Source organism: Notothenia rossii (assembly GCF_949606895.1).
Source record: "Notothenia rossii genome assembly, chromosome: 4".
NCBI lineage: Eukaryota > Metazoa > Chordata > Actinopteri > Perciformes > Nototheniidae > Notothenia > Notothenia rossii.
In genome coordinates, this window is record NC_136902.1 from 64,740,651 (window position 1) to 64,764,535 (window position 23,885).

Below are 23,885 nucleotides of genomic sequence, written 5' to 3' on the forward strand. Positions count from 1 at the left end.
AACAACATTTGTTTTTATGTAAGATCCCTAAGGAACATTTGCTCAATTAAAAACCCTTAATATAACACTGTAGTCCCTGCATCCATTATACATGTATACTGTAAGTACTGCTGATCCTGTGAAAACAGTACTTTACTATCTTCTGTGGCCAGCCCTAGTGATGCCATCAGAGTTTACAGCTTGGGTTGCTTTGGCAGTTACCCCTTTGAGAAATGACATCTATCAAGATGTTGCTTTATCCCTGTGACGTAGATATTTTTTCGCGAAAACATAGATTTAGTTTACACGGTCTGTTTGCTCAAAGAGTTTTATTGGAGGCAGGCCTTAGATTGGGAGATTGTACCTGCACAGTCTCCTTTGCTGTGGCACTGATGTATTTGCCAGACCTCAAACCCTTTGCTATTTTTGGAGCAGAATATGTTTTATTAAATCCTTTTCCTCAAGCTGAGCTATCAGGTGACATGCTCTGCAGCTCCTCTCTTTGGTTGCATACCTAATGTCTGAGCCAGAGGACACAGTTCTCTATAGTATTATCCATCAAGATCTGCAAAGGTTGTGGATTCAAGGTCTTCCTGGTACTAAGATGCACAATTTCTTCATACATTTTGTGTAAACTGGAAATCCCAATTTTTAAGGTTTAACACAATCAGTTTAGCTGTAAAAAGAGCTCTCTATGTTTTGAATTTGGCATTTTTAAGATGTTCAAATATGAATAAGTAACCATTATACTCATTTTGAAACATCGATAAAGCATTAAAACCAGTTAGAAGGGGATGACTTCATACCCTCGCTTGACAAATGAGCTGATGGTCTAGGATGAGAGTGTCAGTAATTCTAATTAGTTTGAAAATCTCTCTTGAAAATGAGGGAAATAGAGAAAATGTGTATTGTTCAGTGTTATTAACAGTATAGTGATGATGAAGATGGCTACGTGTCAGTTCCTGGACTGTTTCCAGGTTTGGCCTCTCCCCTGTTTGACTGCTGGCCAAGCCTTTCTGGACAAAGGCTGGAACTCTTTCCTTGTGTCTTAAGTATTTTCCTAAAACATGTAGTCTTTTCAGCCTTTGTTTCTACTATTGACACACCATAAAAATAAAGATTAATATTTGCATATATTTCAAATAGAACCCGAGTCAGAAATGCGATTATACCAGATTTAACTCCAATGCTTCCAGACTCCTGATTTGACCAGACACCTGGAATTAAAAGCAAAAACAGTTCACTTTTCAACACCTCCAAGTGTTTCCAAGTGATATAGAGACAATAATAACATTTCTGTTTTGTTATGAACAAGAAGATAGATCTACTTGTATATTATATTGTTAGCCACATGGATAACGCTTGCAGTCTGGCTAACATTATTGTCCAGAGTAAGAACCAAATGTAAAAATAATACAAAGAACTAGAACCACTAATTTCTGTGAGAAAGACAAACTAAAACTGAATCAGAATCGAGATTATCGCTAAGTAGGTTTCCACATATTTGGAATTAGCTTTGGCGTATACGGTGCATGCATACATAAACATTCATTAGAAGAATCTTTGAAGCAATTAAAAAAAACTATTTTAATATAAAATATATATACAGTATGTTACAATTTACTCTAAGAAACAAAATATGTGTGTTTTATCCAAATTTAAATTGACGAGGAATGTGTGACAACAGTATTAAATATGAGGAATGGCTCACATGATGGTATTAATGAGTAATTATGCTATGCTACTGACTTAGCAAGGTCAGTAGTTATGCCTGATTACTGGATTTTTTTGTCTGATATTAAATGTGACGCAACGATTGGCCAAATAGTGTAAAATGCTTAATTAGCACATCTTTGATACATGTTTACTGTAACAATGTTAGTGTTGAGCTAAGACTAGATTAAGAAGATGCTAGGCAGTCGTTAGCTTTGCTTTTCTCTCTGACAGACTGGTACTCATGCAGACAGTTGCATTAAAGGTCTGTGCTCTTGTTAAGGATAGTGTTACAGTCTCTCTAATGCATCCGTGTCATGGCGTAGGTCACGGTAACTGAAGCCAGTTTTCACATCAGTACTTCAGCCATACAGTGTGTGTGTTTAGTGGTGTGTGTGTTTCTGTGTCACAACGTCCTCTCTTATCCTGACACGTTTCATGCAGCAGTGATGTTTCAGCAAAGAATTAAGACCATTTCCTGCCATTCCCTCAGGTCCCTCTGCCACACGTTCTACTAGAAGATTCTCTCTGTGTTGTGTGGTGGATTTGATCTTTGTGGAAAAGTTGACAGCTATTCCGATAATTCTTGAAGGGTTTGTCTTTAACCCAGTTTCAGCTATTCTACTTTTTCGAAGCATTTACATTGCTTTTCCATTCATTTGAGAGGAACCAAGAAGGGGAACAAGGACAGAATTGCAGACTGAATTTGCAATTTGTCATGTTGTCAAGACCGTTGGGACTCGAAGGGAAAACATTTGGAGTGTACCATTTGAGGGGAGAGGGAACCTCTTTTTTTCCTTCGGGTAGTTATTGGAAAAATGTGTGCAACCACAAACAGATGGGAAAATCGGACTAGGTGGCAGAGTGGCAAATACGTCTTCCCATGCTCTTCATAAGATGTATTCAACCTTAAAACTTTTTTAATACATGTTTGCCTTTTTTTTTCAAAGTCACCAGTGTGATCATAAATTCCTCTGAACAGTATACCTACGTTGTAGTATTTACATCTTATTCATATAGTCAATTTCTGCTAACTGTAATAGTGGTGGGTGCATCCCAAAATGTATATCAGGAGTTGAAGTATTTTGAACCCAGCTTTTTTTCTTTTTCTTTGTCTTCATACCAATTCGTTTTTCTAGATTTTCCATTCAATAACAGAACATGCAGTGTTCACATACTGCAAAATTGCATAGACAGTTTCCTAGGTCAAAAAATATCTGCTCTACTGCTTGTTTAAAACCTTCACACTTTGATACAATTGTGCTACTTCTTAGCCAGTCTTTTCATTGATGGGTCTGTAGACTGGTGTAGCAGAAACTATAGAAAGGCACACCAGTGACTAAGGGTGTGCCTTAATGAAGCTCAACCCAGCGTCACAAACATATAAATAAGTTCAGAACTAAACCACTAAGAGGAAATGCGTACGTGTGGCGAGTAAGAGGATGATGGGGGTCAAAAACAGCGTGCAGAGCTGGTACATCTTTAAATGTAACTTTGTAAATCAAGGTTTAATTCAAATAAGTGGAAAACTATACCTAATAGGTTTTTGGTGCATTTTATATTGTATTTCTGCATTTTTACGGGAGCAATTTGGGGTTGCTGGGGGATCAAACCGCTGGTTGGTATATGCCCATTTTCCCCTGAGCCACATCTGCCCCGACACGTCTGAGGAGACTGATAAAAAAACTCAACATTCAACAAAGGTTTGTTATCTTACTACCAGGCGGTTCAAAAAAGAATTGAACACGTTTAACAGATCATGTCCAGTCCCGTACAGATCTAGTTGTGTATCTGATCAGAGCTTTTCGTATCTGGCTCCATGAATGTTGAGGTTGCAGATACATTGCAGACAGCTGTTGTTGATCAATAGTGCCATTGTGTTGAAATGCTCCTAAAATTATAATGCCTCATTTTAAGAAAAGTACAAAGTTGCACATTTCCCAAATGTTGGTCTGTTACTTTAAAGGTGAGCCTACATACTGTATGTTACCAATTTTCTATCAAGGCTGCCATATGTCAGTGTGCAGGACTCATGTTTTTCCTGTCATGTTAGCATCATGTTGCGCATGCTAATGCTTTTCAAATGTGCCTGTGGTCCTGTTTACATATTTTGGATGCAGTAAATATCCATGTCATCCTCCGCTCTCTGAAATAGTTAACGCTGTCCTCCTCACAATAGGCTTCCCTGTCTAGACGGCAACATGTGTGTGTTTAAGCTCCTCTGATTAGATTGATGCTGTGTACATCTGCGCGTTATTAGAGCGATTTCCCTGCATCAAACCCAGCTGCAGGCTCTGTATTATTGTTTTCATGCTTGTACATCAGATACGGATTTGTAACAAATCTAAAACAGAAAATGCTACACAATTGAATTCATGTCAAAGACTTCCCACTTTTTCAAAACCTTTTGATGCAATTTGACCAAATAAAGCCCTGTTAGTAAGATGGGTCTGTTGTCTTACTCTTCAGTAACATCTTAACAACTAAAACAGTCTTCACATGCGGGCAGCCAGGCACTACACAGAGGTGAAAGGTCAAGTGTGCCGTGGTGGCTGCCTGAAGAATGCATTAAAAGAAGAAGGGTGGGCAGGTGTGTCAAAGGGATGAATTACAGAAGAAAAGCAATGGAAAAATAACAATTATATTCATTTGACGGCACAAAACAGTAGTTTGCTGTTTCAGTGAACTACACAAAACAAGGACAGAAAGTCGTTTAACTTCTTGAGTCCAAAGGCTGCTTTTATTGTTGTTTTAGCCATCAACTTCTGAGAATTATTGTGTTTCCATTAGTATGTTAGCACCCCCTCTCTAATATTCTCTGCTGTATTGCCTAAGACATCTGGAAAGCAGCCCTGAACTAAATCACTGTATGATGAAGCCACATGTGGAAATGCTCTTCGCTGTCTTGGGTTTTCACCCAGCCCCATCCAAACATTTATCCTCTGTCTCATCTCCTCTTAAGCCCTGATTTCACCACAGAATATGCAGCCTGGTTCTCACTGCTTGGTGAATAAATAGTTTGGAAGCAGCCTTTGAACCAAATGTTTGTGTTGTGGAGACGGAGGGACCTGGATGATTAATGAAGCTTGACCTGTTGAGAGCAGCCTTATCTCAATGACGCTCAGCTGTTTTCTACTGCGAGTCAAAACCAGTCTTAAAAGTTATCCTCCAATCAGCCCTGAGGTCAAAACTGTCCATCTGTTTTGTATAGATTTAAGAAATAAGGTTTCAAGGTAATCATTTATAAAGTGGTGCAGTAAAGAGTCCTAATAACCAGAAAATACTTTCTTACCACTTATCGAAAGTGTTTGTGGTTAGAAGCTTGAAATATCTGTGGTTATCCCAAGTTCACAAAACGTGTGAATCTCCGAAGCTTCTATATGTTATACAAACAGCGGTTGCTAATTGGTGACTAAATGAACGCCATCATGCCGACGGTCCACCTTTAGCGTAATAGTGCCATGTGCAGCCATATGACTGTGATAGTTCCTTTTATAGCACTCCATCAGCTTTTTATTTCTGCCAATTACATTTACATAAACACAACGTGGTGTTAATTAGTATTATCCGGCTGAACAAAACGTGTTAAGTATCATGGATGTGTGTTGGCCATAAAGTTTATATCCTGCAATATAGTGATATCCAATGGGGATATCCCATTACTTTTTGTCAAGGGAGACCTTGCAATGCTAAGTTCCCTGTCACACTACAATGACACGTCATCACTGCACCACTCTTAGACATGGTGGGGTGGAGACCTAGACCATGTCAGAAAAAGGTGTGTTTTGTTCATGTAAGTTTTATCTGTCTGTAGTCAAGGATTTTTTATTTCTCTACAGTTATATAGTCCCAGCTCTCGGAGTGGGCTCAGGTCATACATTTGATGTTGATCAGTTCTCAGTTTCAAAACTCAATTCACAGAATTTGCACAAAAATGAAAATGATAAAAGAACAAATTGCTCCGACCCTCCGCCATTGACTTTGTTAAAAAGACAACACCTGAGTTGTGTTCTTTTGGTGGAGGCCTCCCCTCTGACTGCTGGTCAGGAGAGGTGGTTCCAGCTTCTGTAAACGAGGCTCCTTGGGCCCATCTCTTGAAGCCGCAATCAATAGCTTTCAAGTGGCTTTGCAGTTGTTCCGATCCCTGGTGAGAAATGGATATTGGGATCGATAAGTTCTCACTTTCTCACAGTAACAATAATGAGTAAGTAGAGAGATGAGAATGAATGTATGTAGAGTTCCTCGTTCAGCGTGTTGTGCTCCGCTCTGCTGCAGAACCTCCTCCTTCATACAGTATTGCTGAAAGGGCTCTTATTGATGTGCAGGCTTATCACGCTGCATTGATCCAGGGCCCGCGTCAGTGCTCAGCCGTCGTGAAGCTCTTTGGCTCTTAGACCTCCGCAGAGACTCATATTCATAAAACCATCGACTATACGAGCATGGGAAAGAAAGTGACTAAAATATTTCTTAATGAGGACTGCACATGAAATGTCCAATGATCCATGCCTCTAATTCCTTCAACTCATATTAAGATTGCTTGAAGAGGTTTTTTTTATACTAAGAGCAAGTATAGCTTACTTTAAGGCTTGGTTTATAGAAAACCTTTTTTACGTATAAGCTTTCCGATAAGAGGCTTCTCTGAGCTTACAGTCATTCTGACGGGGCACGATGAAGTTGTCTTAACCGTAATTTAGCCAACGCACTCTTCTGAATTATCAAGATTCCTTTCCATTTATTTATTTCCCTAAAATATGTAATCATTTTCTAAAAGCAAGCAGCCATACACAAACTTTCCCTATTAAAACCATATGATTAAGATTAGGTTAACAATGTTATAGAGTGGTGCTCAAACGATTCCTAAAATGCTTCAATGACTTAGCATTTACCTCCTCCGGTTCCCTCGTCTCAAAGTCAATGTTTTTTTGTGATTGTGGTTAGACCCTGAAATAAGGTCTCTGGTTAAATCAAGCAAAGATATTGTCATGTTTAGTTCTCAGAAATAAAATACAGTAAATACCCCACTAGGGAATGCCCAAAACTACTATGTGTCATAGAAATGGCGGTTGCTAAACTACTAAACATCATAACGCCTTTAGCTTAGATGTTGATTCTACCGAGATGTAGTTTGTTTGTAGCCTAGCGTTACTCATGGCGATTGCATTTATGCAATGGAAATTATCCTGCTGACCAAAACGTAAAAGTATCATAATTGTTTGTTGGCCACAAACATTTTTGCAATATACTGAAATCAAATGGAGAAATCCCATCGCTTTTTGTCTAGGGATCTATTGCCTTGCAACTTGCGAGTCAGCCTAAATAAATTGTCATCACGGCACCACTCTGACTATCAGTACTCAACAGTTTTTGATAATTGGACCTGATTTTAAGGTCAATTCTAGGACTTGTAACAGATTAATTATGTGTCTGTTGAGTGTATTAGGCCCCCTGGCAAAGATCGACCACAAGGAGATTGGGGAAGGAAAATCATTAAGCGTCCTCTCAAGTTATTGCTCTCTCGAAAACAATCTCCAAACACAGATGATTGAACATGGTCGACATTACTTTGTATTATCAAAGCTTATCACAGCCCCTGGCTCCAGAAACAGTAGACACACATGGACAGATTCCAAAGAGTTTCTGTGTGTAGTTCGGATAAAAGCATTTGGTTTGAGGTAACAATATCCCTGGAAACCTCGGGTGGAAGCAGACTGCTGTGCAGCTCTTGCAGTCTCCCCTGAAGCTCATGGCTCAACACTGGCAGCTTTTCAGATGCACTGGGCTGTTACCACATCCAAACCCCCGGGACTGGGGCTTAGTCACAGGGAGCCCCCGCCATAGTGCTGAGGCAGAGGCACTGCAGGCTTTAGTTTGGCTGCTCCACACTGGGCTGACCTGCTGCTTGTACCAGCATGCACCTTGGCTGACCCCACCATGCTAAACCCTGCCTCTGGGCTCCTCTGAGGCTCTACCTCACTTTGGTTCCCTTCTCGGAGGTGCACTGTGGGTAAGGAGCTCTTATTTTAAAGCAAATATGTGTTGATTAGCAGGAATGTAGCACAACGTGGAAGAGGAAGCCGTGCTCTCTTTATATAAAAAGTGGATTACAAATATTTTGTACCTAAAATAAATAATGGTCATCTCAAGATCATTCAAAAATAGTTGTGATTATACTTTTAGCCGTATTCGAGCACCCCTGTGGTTTAAATATTTTTTAAGTCTGTTATAGTGAGATGGAAGGTACAGAAGGTTTTCTGTTTTAATAGAAGACTGAATTAAAAAAGGAATATAATTGACAAAAACCGCCTAACGAAAGGTCTACTTATAGCATTAGGGTTATCTGCGGAATTGGATCATCAAACTCGTTGTAGCTAGTGTTGGTAATCTCGTGAAGCTAGCAAGAGAATGGTACATTTTGAAAGGATCCAAACCTAAACGTAGCTACGCACAAGCTCAAACATTCACTAAATCTGGCTACAAATCATCAAGTTGGCAACACTGGCAGCCTGGCCCTTCTCCTTCCAAAGCCACTATCATAATGAACTTTTAAACAAGCATGGCTGCTGTTAGTTCTCACAGCCGTCAAACCTTTGGCTTCAGGGGACTCCGTTAGCACAGTCAGATTCGATTTTTTTATAACAATACTCTTATAAGAAATGTTGCTGCATGTGATAGTTCAACATTCAAGATTCTTGTAACCTCCTCCTCCTGGAGAATATTTACCCACAGATGGGGTTTCATCTTCTGAAGAGTGAAGCCACCATGTATACATTATAATTGGAGAAAGTTGGCACGTTTTTTGCAACTGAAGAAGAAAAACTAGACTTTAGTTTTCCCTTGAAACTCAAATCACTTTTATTTAATCGTTCGCAAAAGAATATGAACTTTTGAGCAAATTCAAAATGTTGTAATTTGTCTTGCTCATTAAAGGCTATCAAAGACGATATTGACAACAGATGTCAACGCTTATATTCATGAAGACTGTGTTTGAGTGCTCTAACCAAAAAATGCAAGATCCCCTTAATAGCATTTCCCAAGTCAATGATGAACTTTCCCAATTAGCAGATCAAGGAAATAATGTGGATTTCTACATGTTGATAGTATTGCATTCCAAACCGTACAGTGTAGACTGTAGACATAGTTCCGATCTCAGTTATTAAAACGGTTGGGGAAATATTTTCCTAGGTCCACACCTCTGACCCAGTTTATCAGTCTGTCCTGACCTCACTGAGCACAGGCCTGAGACCTCACTGAGCACAGGCCTGAGACCTCACTGAGCACAGGCCTGAGACCTCACTGAGCACAGGCCTGAGACCTTGGGCTGCTCTCAGTGTTTGTCTCCATATTCCTGCCTGATAGAGGTGGGATAGTGCTTTGCCTGTTTTATCTTGTTATGCAGCATTCTCTCAGAACCAGCTAAATCCATGGGTCTGGGGTAGAGTTCTTCAGAATTGGTTTGGCATCCACTGTGTCACCTCATGGCAGCAGCACATGTTTTGTCAGTTCTCCAACTCCATAATAAACCATCAGTGTTTGCCATCAAGCTCCAGCTCTCCCCGTGTGTCTCTGAGTTTCGTCTCCATGGCTTCAGAAGTTTCCATCACAGAAACGTGGTGACTACCTATAACTGTGGAAAGTCACTTTTAGCATTTTTATGAGCAGCTATGTGCTACTGACAGACACCTTCATATGAGTTTAAAAGAGGTCAGCGTGTGTTCAATGAACCGTGGGATCAGGAGCATCCCCTCTGTCAGCCAGATGATTGGCAGGAAGCAGCCCTCTGATCCGTGTTTCATCTCCTGTTGTCTGCCTCAATCGAAGAGGCTGTGACTATCCCTCCTTTCTTAAGCCGATCCTTCGCGGGTCACAGTCCTGGAGGGGGGGGGGAGGGGGGGCCTCTGTTGGACAGAAGGGGGCCGGCTTCATGTTACTGCAGAGATTCAACATGTAGCCATGGAGTCTGGGCTTTCTCAGAGGTTGCCCTTCACCTCTCTGTCCTCTGAAGGACACATTGATCTTCAGCAGACAGCTCACCACTTAGATTGTTTTTGTCCAACCAGAGGGCGGGCATTCTCCTCTCCTCCCCTCCTCTCCACTCCCCTCCTCTCCACTAATCTCCTCTCCTCTCCTCTCCGTGGGAGCAGAAGGGTTGGACGGCCTCACAGCAGTCTGGCCCGGAGCCTCCCCGCTGAGGAGGGAAAGCTGCAAAATGGCTCCCGGCAGGAAATCAGTAACATGCGCTCACCTCCCTGTCTCTGGTGTTGGAAATAATTTGAGATTACGTTGATTTCTGGCGCTGAGTTCACTCCAGGCAAGCACGCAAGCATGCATGAAGTCACGCAGGGGGATTAAGGAATATGTTTTTGGGAAAGTGTAATCTTCTCTGCTGTAGAGGGGGGCACAAGACTTCTGATCCAGTCCTCCCACACTACGGAGGTCCAGCTCAGATCTAGCATCATTATCTGATCCAATAACATTTGATATGTTGTGTGTAGCGGCGCTGCTATGTAAACCATCAAAAGGACGAAAACATTTTTTAACCATGAGATAAAAATAGGCACATAAGAATTCCGTCTTTTAATAGTTCAGTCATTCGTTGCCCTTGTTTACTGCCTGGATCCTGTGTTTGCCTGTGGTTGTTGTGATGTTGCCGTTGTTTGGAGTGCAGCTGAGGTTAGTGGTGGTGACAGAGAGGGGAAGTCAGAGCAACAGAAACACTGCAAAAAGCAACGAGAAACCGCAACACTAAACACAACACAAGCAGGCAAAACTAACCAGTTTCTATATGTGTATATAAACACACATACTGCACATCATGCTTTAATACCACACTACACATTATGTAAGGCTACATGGAATTTGTACAACATATTGATTTAAACGTAATGGTACGGTCTGATGGCTGAGCTTTTTGGTACCAACGGCAGAACGGCGGCTTACAGCAACATCACTTAAAATGGCGGCAGCACTGATCCAGGTTTTCTGTAACTGTCTGCTCACATGTTCTGTTCCATCAACCAGTCTTTAAACACTGCCAGAGTACTGGTTTCCCGTTAGTGTTCACTTCCTTTCTGTCTTCTTCTGCTGCTGCTTTCTCTGTCCTCCAGGTTGTTGTCTTTAACCTCTTTGCAACTCTTGCCCTTTTTTGTCTTCTTCTCTTCTTCAAGACAGTCTATCCATCATGAATCCAAAGTTTCCCGCTCTCCACAAATATAGAAATAGATATTGAAAAAGGTGGTGTTTTCGATAGAGGATCATATTTTTGTGGCCACTACTTAGTTGAAATTCACCGGACTTCTTGCTGCGGATGGATATGACTGCATAGGATCCCTTAATCAAAACATCAGTCTGCTCTTTTTCCAAACCACACTGACCAATCAGAATGGAGTTTTCAATTTAACCATGTCAAATAATGAAAGGAAAGCCGGTCATTGCAAACAGCTGAATAAATAACATGCGTGATAGGAGGGGATGTAGTGAGCTGTCTCTGCTGCCGTCTTCTCATGTCTCATGTCTTTATCTGCGAGTCCTTTGATACCCAGCTTCCATCCGTCATCACGCTGCCGTTCCTCCCAGTCTCGCCCCCCCCCACATTCTTCTCTATCCCCGGCTGACAGAACGACCTCATGCTACTGTGTTGTTTTAATTCAACGAGCAGGAGGTGACTTCCTGTGTAGATGTTATGAGTCGTGGAATGAGACGGGAGTAGTGGTGTGTGTCGCTGTGAGGAATCTCCTAACTCTGGAACACACACAGAAAATGCTCTTCAGTAAACCGTGGTGATCCAGACGATGCATTTAAGCACATTCAGTACATATGTGGAGCTCTAAACCTGGTCCTTTGTTTTCCCAGGTCTTTAAGGGTGAATTTCAGCTACCAGATTTCCTAAAAGAACAATCACAGGTACAGTAACATTTCTGCCTGTTGTCTAGCTTTTCTACCATTGTTTTTACACACAAATCCAGTTTTCCTTTTTAGTGTCTGATTTGAGTTGAACCATCTGCAGCTCAGTGGAAGGTCTCCTTTCAGATCTCCATCTGCTCACATTTACTCATCTCTTGAGTTTCTTGTCATTAAACGCAGCTTGTTGTCCGCCTCATGATTGTCTCCATGCTTTTGATCTGTAGTGGTTCTTTAGTTTGTTAGTCTCTTGATGTTGCTTTGTTGTGTCTGGGTCTAACAGTGTGATGTGTCTGCAGAGCACTGGTGCCCTCCTCTGGTTGTCACAGCAACCTGCATCTTTTTGTCTTCATGCTATAGGAACTCACTTCAGAAGAGTCTGTTTGCTTTGTTAATAATGACGTTCTTTTCACGCAATCAGCCCTCTTTTTTCTTTGAATCATGGGGAAAGGACATACAAATGTGAAGTCAGTGAGTCAGCTGACTGTGGAGAATCTTCTTGGAGTTTTCAATTCTGGTATTTCCTTATCCTTCACTCTCAGACTGTAACCTGTGTGTGCGTTGTCTCCTCTTTGTTCCTCCATACAGATTCAGAAGTCTGCAGAGAAACCCAAGCCCAGTTAGGATCAGCAGAGCGCCTCACCAAACACAGGTACACAAGATCCTGCTCTATGCTCCATTGCATTCATCTGTTACTTTCACTGGCGGATTTGAAGACATAATCACAACTTGTAGGAAATCAAACATTTGAATGTTGCGCAGATTTCTTTTTTACTGTTTCAGATGAAATTAGTCTACACCAAAATACAAATCTATACTATTTGAAGAATACATTTCCAGTGGTGGCTGTGTAGGATTGTTTCAGGCTTATGTGATCAAAACATTTCCAATGACTCCAGAGCTGTGTAAAGTCAAAATGTATTGAAAACAAACATGTAGTTTTATGTGTATTTCTTTGAGTTTTAACCTAAAAGCCCAAATGCTCATTGTCGTCAATATACTGCTTCCTCTCCTGCTCAACGCACATTGTATTAGCATGGTAGCAATCGAATGAAACTGACTCATATACTCGCAAAAAAAGAGTCGATTTATTCATAAAATGTCTGACATTTAATTGATGAATCACACTTAATGAATTATTATTTAGTTGGAGGATTTGGTTCCATCATTTTCAATGATGACATCATCAAATATGACAAAGCTTATTAAAAAAACACACACACGTCATTCAAACGTTCTCTACCTTAACCTCACTTCCTGAACTTGTAATACTTGACACCATGTATTCACAGGATCGTGACCTATAGTAGAGTACAGACGGTAGTTCTGCCTGCTCAGACCTCCTCAGGGTCCACAGACACTGCTGCTCTAACATGTCGGCCACCATTTAATCCACCACTGCCAGAACAAATTGCATATGGTAACTTTGTAAGAATATTCAATGGTATTCATATTTCATCCCATTCTTTTTCAGTCCATTGACTATTGTGACATCAATTCATATTTAGTCTGAAATAAACTCGGTAACCAGTAAACATGCAGAATGTTCCAGAGCCTGAGAGGAAATCTTGAAACGACCAGTCAACAATTATCTAACTTTAGGTGATAAGATCTATTGCCCTGTCTCGTCTGTACACTGAATATATACTGTACATGCTAACATTAGACCGCCAACATATGGCCCCCACTTAAACCCCCCCTCAAACAGGGAGTGGTTGTTTTCATGCTTTGTTTTTATACGGATAAACATATGTATTTATCTGTTGGGGGGATTTTAAAACCATTTCAGCCAGGCTATATTTGTCCTTTCTTTATGCTAACCTGAGCTAACCCACTACTAGCTCTGTCATCTTAACAAGCGGTATAGACCTTTTCTTCTAACTCTCAGCAATAAAGTGGATAAGGGTATTTCCTTTCATGTCGAGTTGGGAGTGGTAAGTTGGTGAAACCCAAACTAATAAAGTTTACAGGCCGCTGATTAATCTCTGACTGAGTCGTAAAACTGCTTTTAACTAAAACAATGCATTGTGATGTCTCTAACAGGACCAGAGGAGCGGTTGGAGAGAGAATCATGGCCATCGTCTCACCCGCCCCCCTCCATTTGTGTTGGGCCTCGGTCACATGACCTCAGCGGAGTCTACGGAGAACTCTTGGCCTTCGATGTTGTACTGTACAGAAAATAATACTAATACTTCTCACAGCCACAGAATGTCTGCTGATTGTTATTTTTCGTGTCACATCACGCTCATCGATTTTTAGAAATTATTTCTGGCTATTTAGACAAATTCTGTGATTCTGTTGTAAGAAAATGCAGTGAACCGAGATCGCAAGAAGCATTTATGAATGAAAAAGTTAGCTTTTGGAAGATGCAATACCTATTTTAATGTTACTTTTTTTCATGCCTTTGTATTGTGCAATGCCATGGGTACTGATCGGTATCAACCATGATAAACATTGTTGTTTTTGTTTTTAAACCTGGTGTCAGTCTGGTTATTTTTGGTTGAATGGTGAAACAAGATGCTAACTTGTTATTCTATTTGGTGTTAGACAGCTAGTGGACTTGAGCTTTGTGAGCTTTGTGTTTGGACACTGATGAGACCAGTGAAACACTTCTCCCTAAATTGCTTCTGTGAGCATTGTCTACACAGTATTCAATATATGTAATTTCATGTAATGTAAAGTGCTTTGATTACTTAGAAAAGTGCTCAAATAAATACCACTAATTATTTTTTTCAAAGAGGTCAGGAGAATTGCTGAGCTGGTGGATGGAGGGAACTTCGGGATTTTGGCAAAAACCTATACAACACACCCTTAAAGGCATAATAGTGCTAATTGAACATATACATTTTGATGACCTTCCTAAGAACAGTTTGTTCTGGTCTTAACAGGATCAATTCTAATCAAAGAAGGAACAAAGCAGCCCACTAATGAACAAACTCTTATTTAATAATACATTACATTCAAGGCAAATGATACATACTCAGCAATGCAATCATTGGCTCTCTAAATAAATAGAAATTTGAAGTCAGTGCACGACATTGAAAAAGAACACTTAACAGTCAACGTGTAACACAGCCTGCACACATTCCACATCCCAGAATACACCTACAGCTAGTGCTGCTAAAACCAACATAAAAAATAGATCTCAAAATAAGTTATATATATATATATGTTCTTACTGTCTTCATATAAATATCGGGCTTTCAGGTCGTATTTACAGCAACGTAGACTCTGATGGGTTTCTTCAAACGACAGAAGTTACACAGTAGATAAAGAATCACCATTTCAAAAATATTATACACACATAGTAAACAGTCAGTCTTCAAGATGCAGTATGAAATTGCACATTGTCGTCATGCCACAGAGGGGGCTGCTTCAAGGCTTTGGTACACAATGTCCTGATTGGAAGAAAAAGCTCTGCTACGGGCCCCAGGTCCCCCGGGAGACCCTCCTCTGTCAGGGTTCAGTGGGGGGGAGCAGCAAGGTACAGCCCCCCCCGCCTGTTTCCTGGGATCAAACTAGCGAATCAGAGAGCTGGATGACTACAGTACACTTGAGGATTGGGGAAGACTCTTGGCACTTGGATCACAGGTGCAGGTCCGAGCTGGCCGACCAATCGTATGCAGCCGTGTTGGACATTTTAAGGAGGCGAGGAGATAAAGGGTCACATGGCAAAGGGGGATTGGAAACCGTATCAAAAATGTCCCAGATACCCTTCAGATACAAACATGAGCGTACTCTGTGCTGTCACTGCGAAGACAAACCTGATCCTGATCCACTGAACACTAGAGGGCGTTTGGCATTAAAAGCAGCTTCTTTAAATACACACGTTTTTTATTTAGACCAACCCAACCCAGGTATGTCTTATTTCCAGAGGCTGGAGGAGAATCAGGTTCCACACGGAAAATTGCAACCACTTTTCCTGACAGTGAGCATCCTTTACACCGAGTCACTCTAGGACAACTGGGAATATTTCATTGTTTCATACTGTCTACAAATCCCATGGAAAGATCTAAACTAACGATAAATGTTTCCAACTAACATGTGTCTGTGGCTTTGCATCACTATATGTGTCATAGAGCTTCACTGCCGAACAAAAGCTCATCACATTTCCAGCAATTAAAAGTTTAAAAATGAGGGGAATACCTGCTGCTGTAAATATTAAGTACAGCATCAAATACATATACATCTGCCACTCAAAATACTTTTGTTTGTGTATCGCTTAAAAAAAAAAAAGAAACTATATTTGGAGAGCCCGTTTTAAAGATGAATGTCCTCAGTGGGAACCAATGGGAATGAGGCTGAGGCTACAGTGAATTGGAAATGCTTGGGCTCTTCATGGGTTTTGATGACTAATTATAACTAATATAACTAAATCTAGAATAATGCCAGGCTTTTTCCTAAAAGAATAAACAATTATAGACAGTTCATATAGTCAATCTGTTCCTTTCCTTTTTCTTACCAGTGAAAAGTCTATAATACTTGATTAATTTGACACTTTTGATGTTTCCTTAGTCAGTGGGTTTCTCAGCTTAGTGTACTTATCATCTTGCAGAGGCAAACTGAAGCAGGGCTGCAGGCAGGATTTTTCAAACACTGATGTCAAGATATTTATTCTAAAAAACGGTAGCATTTGAAACTTGAAATATGTAATATGTGTGTAATCATAGACTAGTAATCCCTCCAGTGGCAATTAAACACCCTAAATGACCAGATATATTACAAAGCCATGACCTTAGCATCCCTAGTGGGCATGTAACTACAAAACAGAGTCGCACCACTTTTATATCAAAGTATGGAGGAAGGCATGTGCTTTGCTGTTGTGCTCTGCTGCCACGTCACTCAGAACAAGGACTACCCGCTCACTGCCATGCTCAGGAAAGTTGGTTGCAATTTATCCCAGAATTCTCCACAGTTGGCCGCTTGTGGCGCCTCCAGCCCCTGAACAACTTAGGGAGGCTTTCACAGGCACCAGGAAGGAAATCCTCACAAAAAAGTACAACTAAGTACCTTGGGCTGTTACTGATAAAGGCAACATTTGTGTGAGAATGAACTCTTGGACAAAAAGCAAAAAGGGGGGGTAAACACACACACATGCTTATAGTAGAAAGCACTCATGAAAAGGTAGTTGGCACAGTCCATTTGGTCACTAATGAAAGCTTCTTCTTGGCTAATTCTTCTGCTCCTCGGACAATGTTGTTTGTAAATCCCGCCCCCTGTCAACCACTCAGAACGCTAAAGCATCCTGACAAGCATCCCACATGTTCTGGTTCACTCTAGAAAAACAGCAGTATTGATAGAGCCAATGCTGTCTGGAAGTGTGTGTGTGTGTGTGTGTGTGTGTGTGTGTGTGTGTGTGTGTGTGTGTGTGTGTGTGTGTGTGTGTGTGTGTGTGTGTGTGTGTGTGTGTGTGTGTGTGTGTGTGTGTGTGTGTGTGTGTGTGTGTGTGTGTGTGTGTGTGTGTGTGTGTGTGTGTGTGTGTGTGTGTGTGTGTGTGTGTGTGTGTGTGTGTGTGTGTGTGTGTGTGTGTGTGTGTGTGTGTGTGTGTGTGTGCATTCATGCACGCACACAAGCTCTGTAGCACTGGGGAGACTCAAGGATGTGTTCACAGTGTGATCAAACTCACAAGCATGCAGACAAATCCACATGTCTGAACGGACACCGAGGGCATTCCATGTGAAGGTGAATGTAAACAGTTGAAGCTCCAGAGCCAGGCTGTTGCTGCGGCGCTCTGCCCCACTCCCAGGGCCTTCAGCTGGGCAGGAGGGAGGCCTGGACCCCCCGGCCCTGCTCTGGATAGAGGAAGGCCTGGAAACACTGTCTCTCTGGGGGAGGAGAGGGAGAGTGTTCCCCCCCTCTGAATCCTCACAGTCCTCTACAGTCACTTGTTGTCCATCAGAGACTGGACTCTGTGCACCAGCTCCCGCGCTACCTTCAGGATATGTTGGACATCATGACGCTCCGCCATCTCTGTGGATCAGACACACAGTTAGAGGGGGAACTTTAGAATATAGAAATAAATATATTTCACATCACCTGCAAGAACAAACTCTGCTTCCATAAGATCACAGGCTTTTCACCCCACCATCGTGTGAGGCAGGGACGTGCACAGACATTTGGAGGGGCTATTAATCTAAACTGGAAAAAGGGCCTCCCCCCGAAAAAAAACACAAGACCTTTTGAAAATTGTAACTTGTTTTTAATGTAAAAGAAACCAAACAATTATTACATCAACTAAATTGAACAGTAATTCACATCTCATAACAAAATAAGCTAAGGCGACTACTTGCATTCGGTGACTTGATTTTAAAAATGAAAACCAGGGACATTTTTTGTTTTGCGGTCCATATCTCATCTAATGTTAGTAACTATTAAAGACAAAATGGGGACAATTGTGTTCTAATGTAGTTTGACCATTGTAACTGCTGTGCAGACATACTGATAAAATAGGGCCTCTAACTAATTACCTTAAATAAACTCACTAATTAATGAAAGCAGTTCAATACGTATTTTTAGCATTCTTTATGAGCGCAGCCAGTAACGGGGAATCTACGTAAATACTTATTTATTTAGTAACTTAGTAACAGAGATGGTCAAACTAAAGTGCAATGAACAATGAAGCGGGACATTGAACTGTTCACCCGTGAGAGGGCGAGAACGAGCAGCCCCGTTGAGGGAGTTTACAGATGAAAAGACACAGAAAGACAGAAGCACAATATCAAGTAGGCTATATTTAGGTGTTTTTTTGTAAATAACCGACGGTATCAAGAGAAAGTAAAGGGCCCTAACTGCCATGAGACAACTCAAAATCAAGTTTCCAAAATCCGACAATGAGGTGGTCTTAACCAGCGCTGACAAAGTGTGTTTCCCGCAGCGACAGAAAAAAGAAAAAGAAACTCACTCTCTCCAGAGGGGCAGGTCAGCCAAAAAGGCCAAACGGCCTGTTGCCCGGGCAACATTAGCCCGTACCTGTGCACGTCCCTGCTGTGAGGTTGTTAGGAACAGGTACAACTACAGTATAACACTTCTGCATTCAGATTGTTGTTTGACGTTGATATTTATAACCCAATTTGTTCGAAGCACGCAGGTGCCTTTGGAATGAAAATACTCATGCTTATGTGGTTATCCATTACTTTTAAGTATTTCAACCATTTATCCATAAGTTAATGCTAAGAATTTAAATTATTTATTTTAGCTAACTTCCAACCATCTATCAATTACATTCAGGTCGACTAACTATTTAAACAATGTAATGTACGTATATATAATATTTAGCTAATTATTCAACCTTTTATCCATTATCTTCAAGCTACTGTGGAGGCTGCGAATGCTGATTGGAGGAACGTGTTGCCAAGAGACTTTTTTCTAACTCTGCGCACCAAACAAAGAGAACCAAGTCTAAACCATGGTTTCTCTTCAGCTAGTCTTGACCAATCATAAATGTACGGGCAACGGCCTGTTTAATAAAAATGTATGCACGCACGAGGTTCGAGGCTCTTGTCCGGAAATAGACTGACAGATTACAGCTTTGCTGTCTGTGTCCTTGGCCAAGTGACTAGGCCTATATATCTTTTGCTCTCTCATAATAAATAGTTAAACTTAGAAGTCGTCTGTCTTTCCTGGAATTTTGAACACAACACTACTTGAAGAATTGGTGTTTTACTTGTAGCTAACCATTTTATCCATTCTTTTTAGCTAACTCTTTAAAGCATTCATCCATTACTTTAGACTGATTGTTCAACCATTTATCCATTACTTTAGACTGATTGTTAAACCATTTATCCATTACTTTAGACTGATTATTCAACCATTTATCCATTACTTTAGACTGATTGTTCAACCATTTATCCATTACTTTAGACTGATTGTTCAACCATTTATCCATTACTTTAGACTGATTGTTCAACCATTTATCCATTACTTTCAGCTATATTTCAACCATTTATTCAATTTATTATAGCAAACGTTTTTAACAATTGGTTCATCAAGTTAGCCATTTAGCCATCACTTTTAGCCAACTACGTCATCAATGTGTCTAATACATTTAGCTTACCACTTTACCCATCATTTTTTGGCTAACTCTTTTAAACCTTAATCAAAAACATTAAGGTAACTACTTTTACAATGTATTCATTATTTTTAGCTCACCATTTTAACCAGTTCTTAGCTAACTATCCCAACAAACTGCCCATTACTTTTAGCCAACCATTTAGCCATCACTTTTAGCTAGCTTATTTAACATTTTTAGCAAGCTATTTAAAATAAATGTTTTTATTACTTTTAGCCAAACATGTAACTAATATCTAATATTACCTTTGGTCAACTATTACAACCATTTATCCCTAACTTTATTATGAATGATATATCTCTAGGTGTAATAGGCGGGATGTGTGGTAGTGTTTATAGTTGAGGTGTACTACTTCATTTCAAAATGAGCGTTTTATGTAAACATCTGAAACATTGATGTATCTGAATCTTTAATATTTCAACACACTGGGATAAAAGCGCTTAATCCTTTCCTGAATGATAGAATACTAAAATGTTCGACCCTACACAAACAGTTGTGTTAAAACGTCACCCAGATCTCTCCACAGAATATAACTGGTGAGAGCCAAATGTCTGATGGCAGCCACGTCAGGATAGTGAGAAATAAGATAAATACTATTAAGTACACACTTAACTTACCATTGAAGAACTTAATGATGTCAGTGAAGTCCATGTTGTTGTCCCTGATGATCTCACGGTACACTGTGACCAGGGCCAAGGCCAGAAAGAGGACGAAGTGCTGCGAGGAAATCCTGGAAGCCACCCAGATCACCTCCCACACCGCAAACACATCCTCGTACAGGAGCTCTGGGTGGGGGGGGGAATGGATTTATTGATTAATGTTAATTACGACTTAGTCCAATGGTAACAGAATCAGCAACAAATAAAACATGCACTGCTACTGATAGGCATTAAGAGATCTCACGACCTCAACTGGATGAATACATGTTACCTCTTTTTTTTGCTTCAAACTGTTTGCTGCCAAGCAATGATTTTCTCCTGCCCAGTGGGGGGCTGTTACTAAAGTAACCATAGCAATGCAGCATTACATAAATACTCTGTTACACATAAAAGGTATGCACATGTGTACTTAAGTAAAAGTACAAAATTCATCAAATCTAAATATTTAGGTGCAAAAAAGAGATCATACTGTGCAGGTTATGCCTTCCAGCTGTGAAAAGGTTGTCAGCATCTAAGGACGAATCATGGCCATTCATATCTTTCTATAACCATTATCAATTATGAAATTATCAAATGTTTTCATATATAAAGGTCATTTTAAAAGGTAATTTTTGGCTTTTATTCAAGAGAGTAAAAGGTTAAGAAACAAGCGCTGGATATTTAAAACTATATTACACTTTTTTTGTTTCTGTAATGTATTCTACAGATATAGGCTGTAGACATATAAGATGTGGTAAAAGGTGTAATGTTGCTGGCATGAGGTCAAAATGTCAATAAACAGATTTTATCAATGTCAATCTTTCACATATGTTTAATATATTTTGTATTACTATAGGACAACATTTTGCTCAGAGGTGTAGGAAAGTTAAAGCATAAAGAACACATGTAAAGAACCTCAGAATTGGACTCAAGCACTGTAAACGTTGTAATCTCCCCTGAGACAAATGTGTCATTTGTGACATATGGCTATATACGTAAATAACATTTGATTGATAAATGTGAGGTATTGGTTACGTTTCACTGCCCCTGCCAGCCAGAGCATTGCCCTCAGGTGTGCCCCCCCCTCTGTGTCAACGCTTAAACAAACGCTGTGAAGTGCAGTGCGACGGGCACGTAAACATCTGCCAGCTTCCCCTCTGAAACACTGCTAACTGTGTGAGTGTGATCAGCAGTGTGACCCCCCCCTCAACATGAGAGTGAGGCTGAAGGATGTGACGGTCACCTCTCTTGAAGTCCAGCAGGAACCAGCGGTAACAGAAGTAGAAGTGAGTGTAATCTCCGTTCTGCTGCATCAGTTCAAACAGCTCAGAGTCCAGGATCTGACATCAGAGTGAGAGCACAGAGAGCGTCAGAGGGACTGAGTGGAGGTGACACACTCTGTCTCACACACTCTCAAACACACACACACACACACACACTCTCAAACACACACACACACCCACACACACACACACACACACACACACACACACACACACACACACACACACACACACACACACACACACACACACACACACACACACACACACACACACACACACACACACACACACACACACACACACACACACACACACACACACACACACACACACACACACACAGAGGAAGAATTATCCATCACCTGGATCAGGGACCTCATGTTGGCAAAGTGTGTGTCCATGGCTCCACCATTAGGGAAGTTGTGACTCATCCTCTTCATTAGCTGAGTGAAACAGCTGTAGGCTAGACACTCTGAGACACACAGACACACACACACACACACACACACACACACACACACACACACACACACACACGCACGCACGCACGCACGCACGCACACACACACACACACACACACACACACACACACACACACACACACACACACACACACACACACACACACACACACACACACACACACACACACACACACACACACACACACACACACACACACGTTGTTGTTCTGGCAAAAACTTATATTTCCCACTTGCATTTTAAACAGGTGAAAATATGACTGCACAGAGTATCAGTTCTTTTTTACATTTCAAGATTTACTTAATATTTTTGAAATATCTTTTGTTATCACCCCCTAAATAAAGGTGTCTTTATAGGTTACAAGCAAGTTTCTAGCACCCTCTAAAAATATTGTTTCTAAAAAGCTGAATGCAAACAAATATCTATTACAGAGGAATATCATCTAAAAATTTAGAAAAACACATGTTATTTTTATCTGTAATAATGCACACATACCTATTCTAAACAAAGTGAACACATATGTAAGATTAAGAGAGAAAGAAAACTACCCAGCATTAACATTTGTATTCAAAAATTTAAATGTCGATGTTAATGAATAAAGCTTCTAACTAATAATAATGTCATAATCTGAATTAAGAAAGTCTACTTTTTCAGTGTTAACTTGAACTGAACTGACATACACACACACACTAACAGCCCCGCTGGTGTTTGTTGTTTAATTGCTGTAAACTATGCACAATGCTAATGCATAAAACTCATGGCTGATTTACATGTTAATGTTTTTTATTATCAATGTTATGATTGAATAAGGCACATTAGCTTCAGTTGTCCAACAGCTACAGGTGCTATTCTATCTGTTCTGTCAGGAGATATAACACAGATGAGGATTTGTTCTCTCACCATCATCCAGGATGACCATGAGAGGAGCCAGCAGGTCACACATGCCCTGAACGTAGCCCATCTCTAAATGCTCCCACACAAAGCTGCAGACACAAACACATCACATTCAAATCACCACCGGTACTGCACATGGGAGAATGGAACTTATTACATTCCATCGAGTAATGTATATAACTGCACATTTGAAAATAATTGTATTGTATCACTTTTTATAATTTGGGACATTTTACTCAAGTTTGACTTAAAGATGCACCAAGTGATAGTAGGCCACTGGTGGGAAGCACACACACAGGACACATTAGCACCTTTTCAATTGACATGGTGAACTTTATATTAACAGCAAGAAAATATTGAGCAACATTACCATTAATTGCATTGTCATGTAGTCATGTAACTTGCCAACATATGCACTATCTTTTAGCTTTATTATTGCCCATCAACAACTCCTGAAGGGAAACAGCAGTAAATAACAGTCATGAGAGCTGAGAGAGTATATCAATACAGTCCAATGATAACCTGCAAAATCAAAACAAGGAGCTGAAAGACGTTAAAAAGAGGTGAGGGTTACTTCAGAGTCAGTTGATGACTTTCTGTGGGTTTGTTCTGCAAAAGACACCCTTCACATTAAACAGTATTTGATGTTGTGTTTAGAAAAAGGTATGCTGTATATGAAAGGTTGAAATAGTTCTTTGACATACCTGCACATGATGTTGCGTAGTTTCTCCAGGTTAGCTGGGGTGAAGTAATAATAGTTGCGGTCGCAGCGCTGCACATCTTTGTCTATCCTGTGGAGGTTAAGGGCCACGGTGTCCAACAGCTCGATCTGCAGCAAGGAAAGGTGACTGTGTATGTTATCACAAGTGTTCTGAAATGTTCCGTTTCAAAATGAAAATGAGGCTAATGAGGCTAACTTATTACAG

The 23,885-nt window shown here is 40.6% G+C and overlaps 2 protein-coding genes across 5 annotated transcripts in view; one reads left to right on the forward strand and one right to left on the reverse strand.

Moving 5' to 3' along the window:
* tpst1 (tyrosylprotein sulfotransferase 1) overlaps nt 1–14,063 on the forward strand; it is a 56,420-nt gene extending 42,357 nt beyond the window's left edge. Inside the window, exons 4-6 of one of the 2 annotated variants that reach the window (XM_079677759.1) lie at nt 11,542–11,592; nt 12,178–12,241; nt 13,633–14,063. In XM_079677759.1, coding sequence (XP_079533885.1) covers nt 11,542–11,592; nt 12,178–12,213 — 87 coding nt within the window. In that variant the 3' untranslated portion in view covers nt 12,214–12,241; nt 13,633–14,063. The remainder of the gene's footprint in view (nt 1–11,541; nt 11,593–12,177; nt 12,242–13,632) is intronic. The other variant, XM_079677760.1, reaches the window with a different exon arrangement.
* Nucleotides 14,064–14,514: 451 nt separating this feature from the next.
* The window catches only part of sgsm2 (small G protein signaling modulator 2), a 132,518-nt gene continuing 123,147 nt past the window's right edge, over nt 14,515–23,885 (reverse strand). For all 3 annotated transcript variants that reach the window (XM_079677755.1, XM_079677754.1, XM_079677756.1), the window contains 6 exons: nt 23,664–23,788; nt 22,966–23,048; nt 21,944–22,053; nt 21,539–21,635; nt 20,275–20,442; nt 14,515–17,559 (listed from right to left, as the gene is read on the reverse strand). In XM_079677755.1, coding sequence (XP_079533881.1) covers nt 17,471–17,559; nt 20,275–20,442; nt 21,539–21,635; nt 21,944–22,053; nt 22,966–23,048; nt 23,664–23,788 — 672 coding nt within the window. In that variant the 3' untranslated portion in view covers nt 14,515–17,470. The remainder of the gene's footprint in view (nt 17,560–20,274; nt 20,443–21,538; nt 21,636–21,943; nt 22,054–22,965; nt 23,049–23,663; nt 23,789–23,885) is intronic.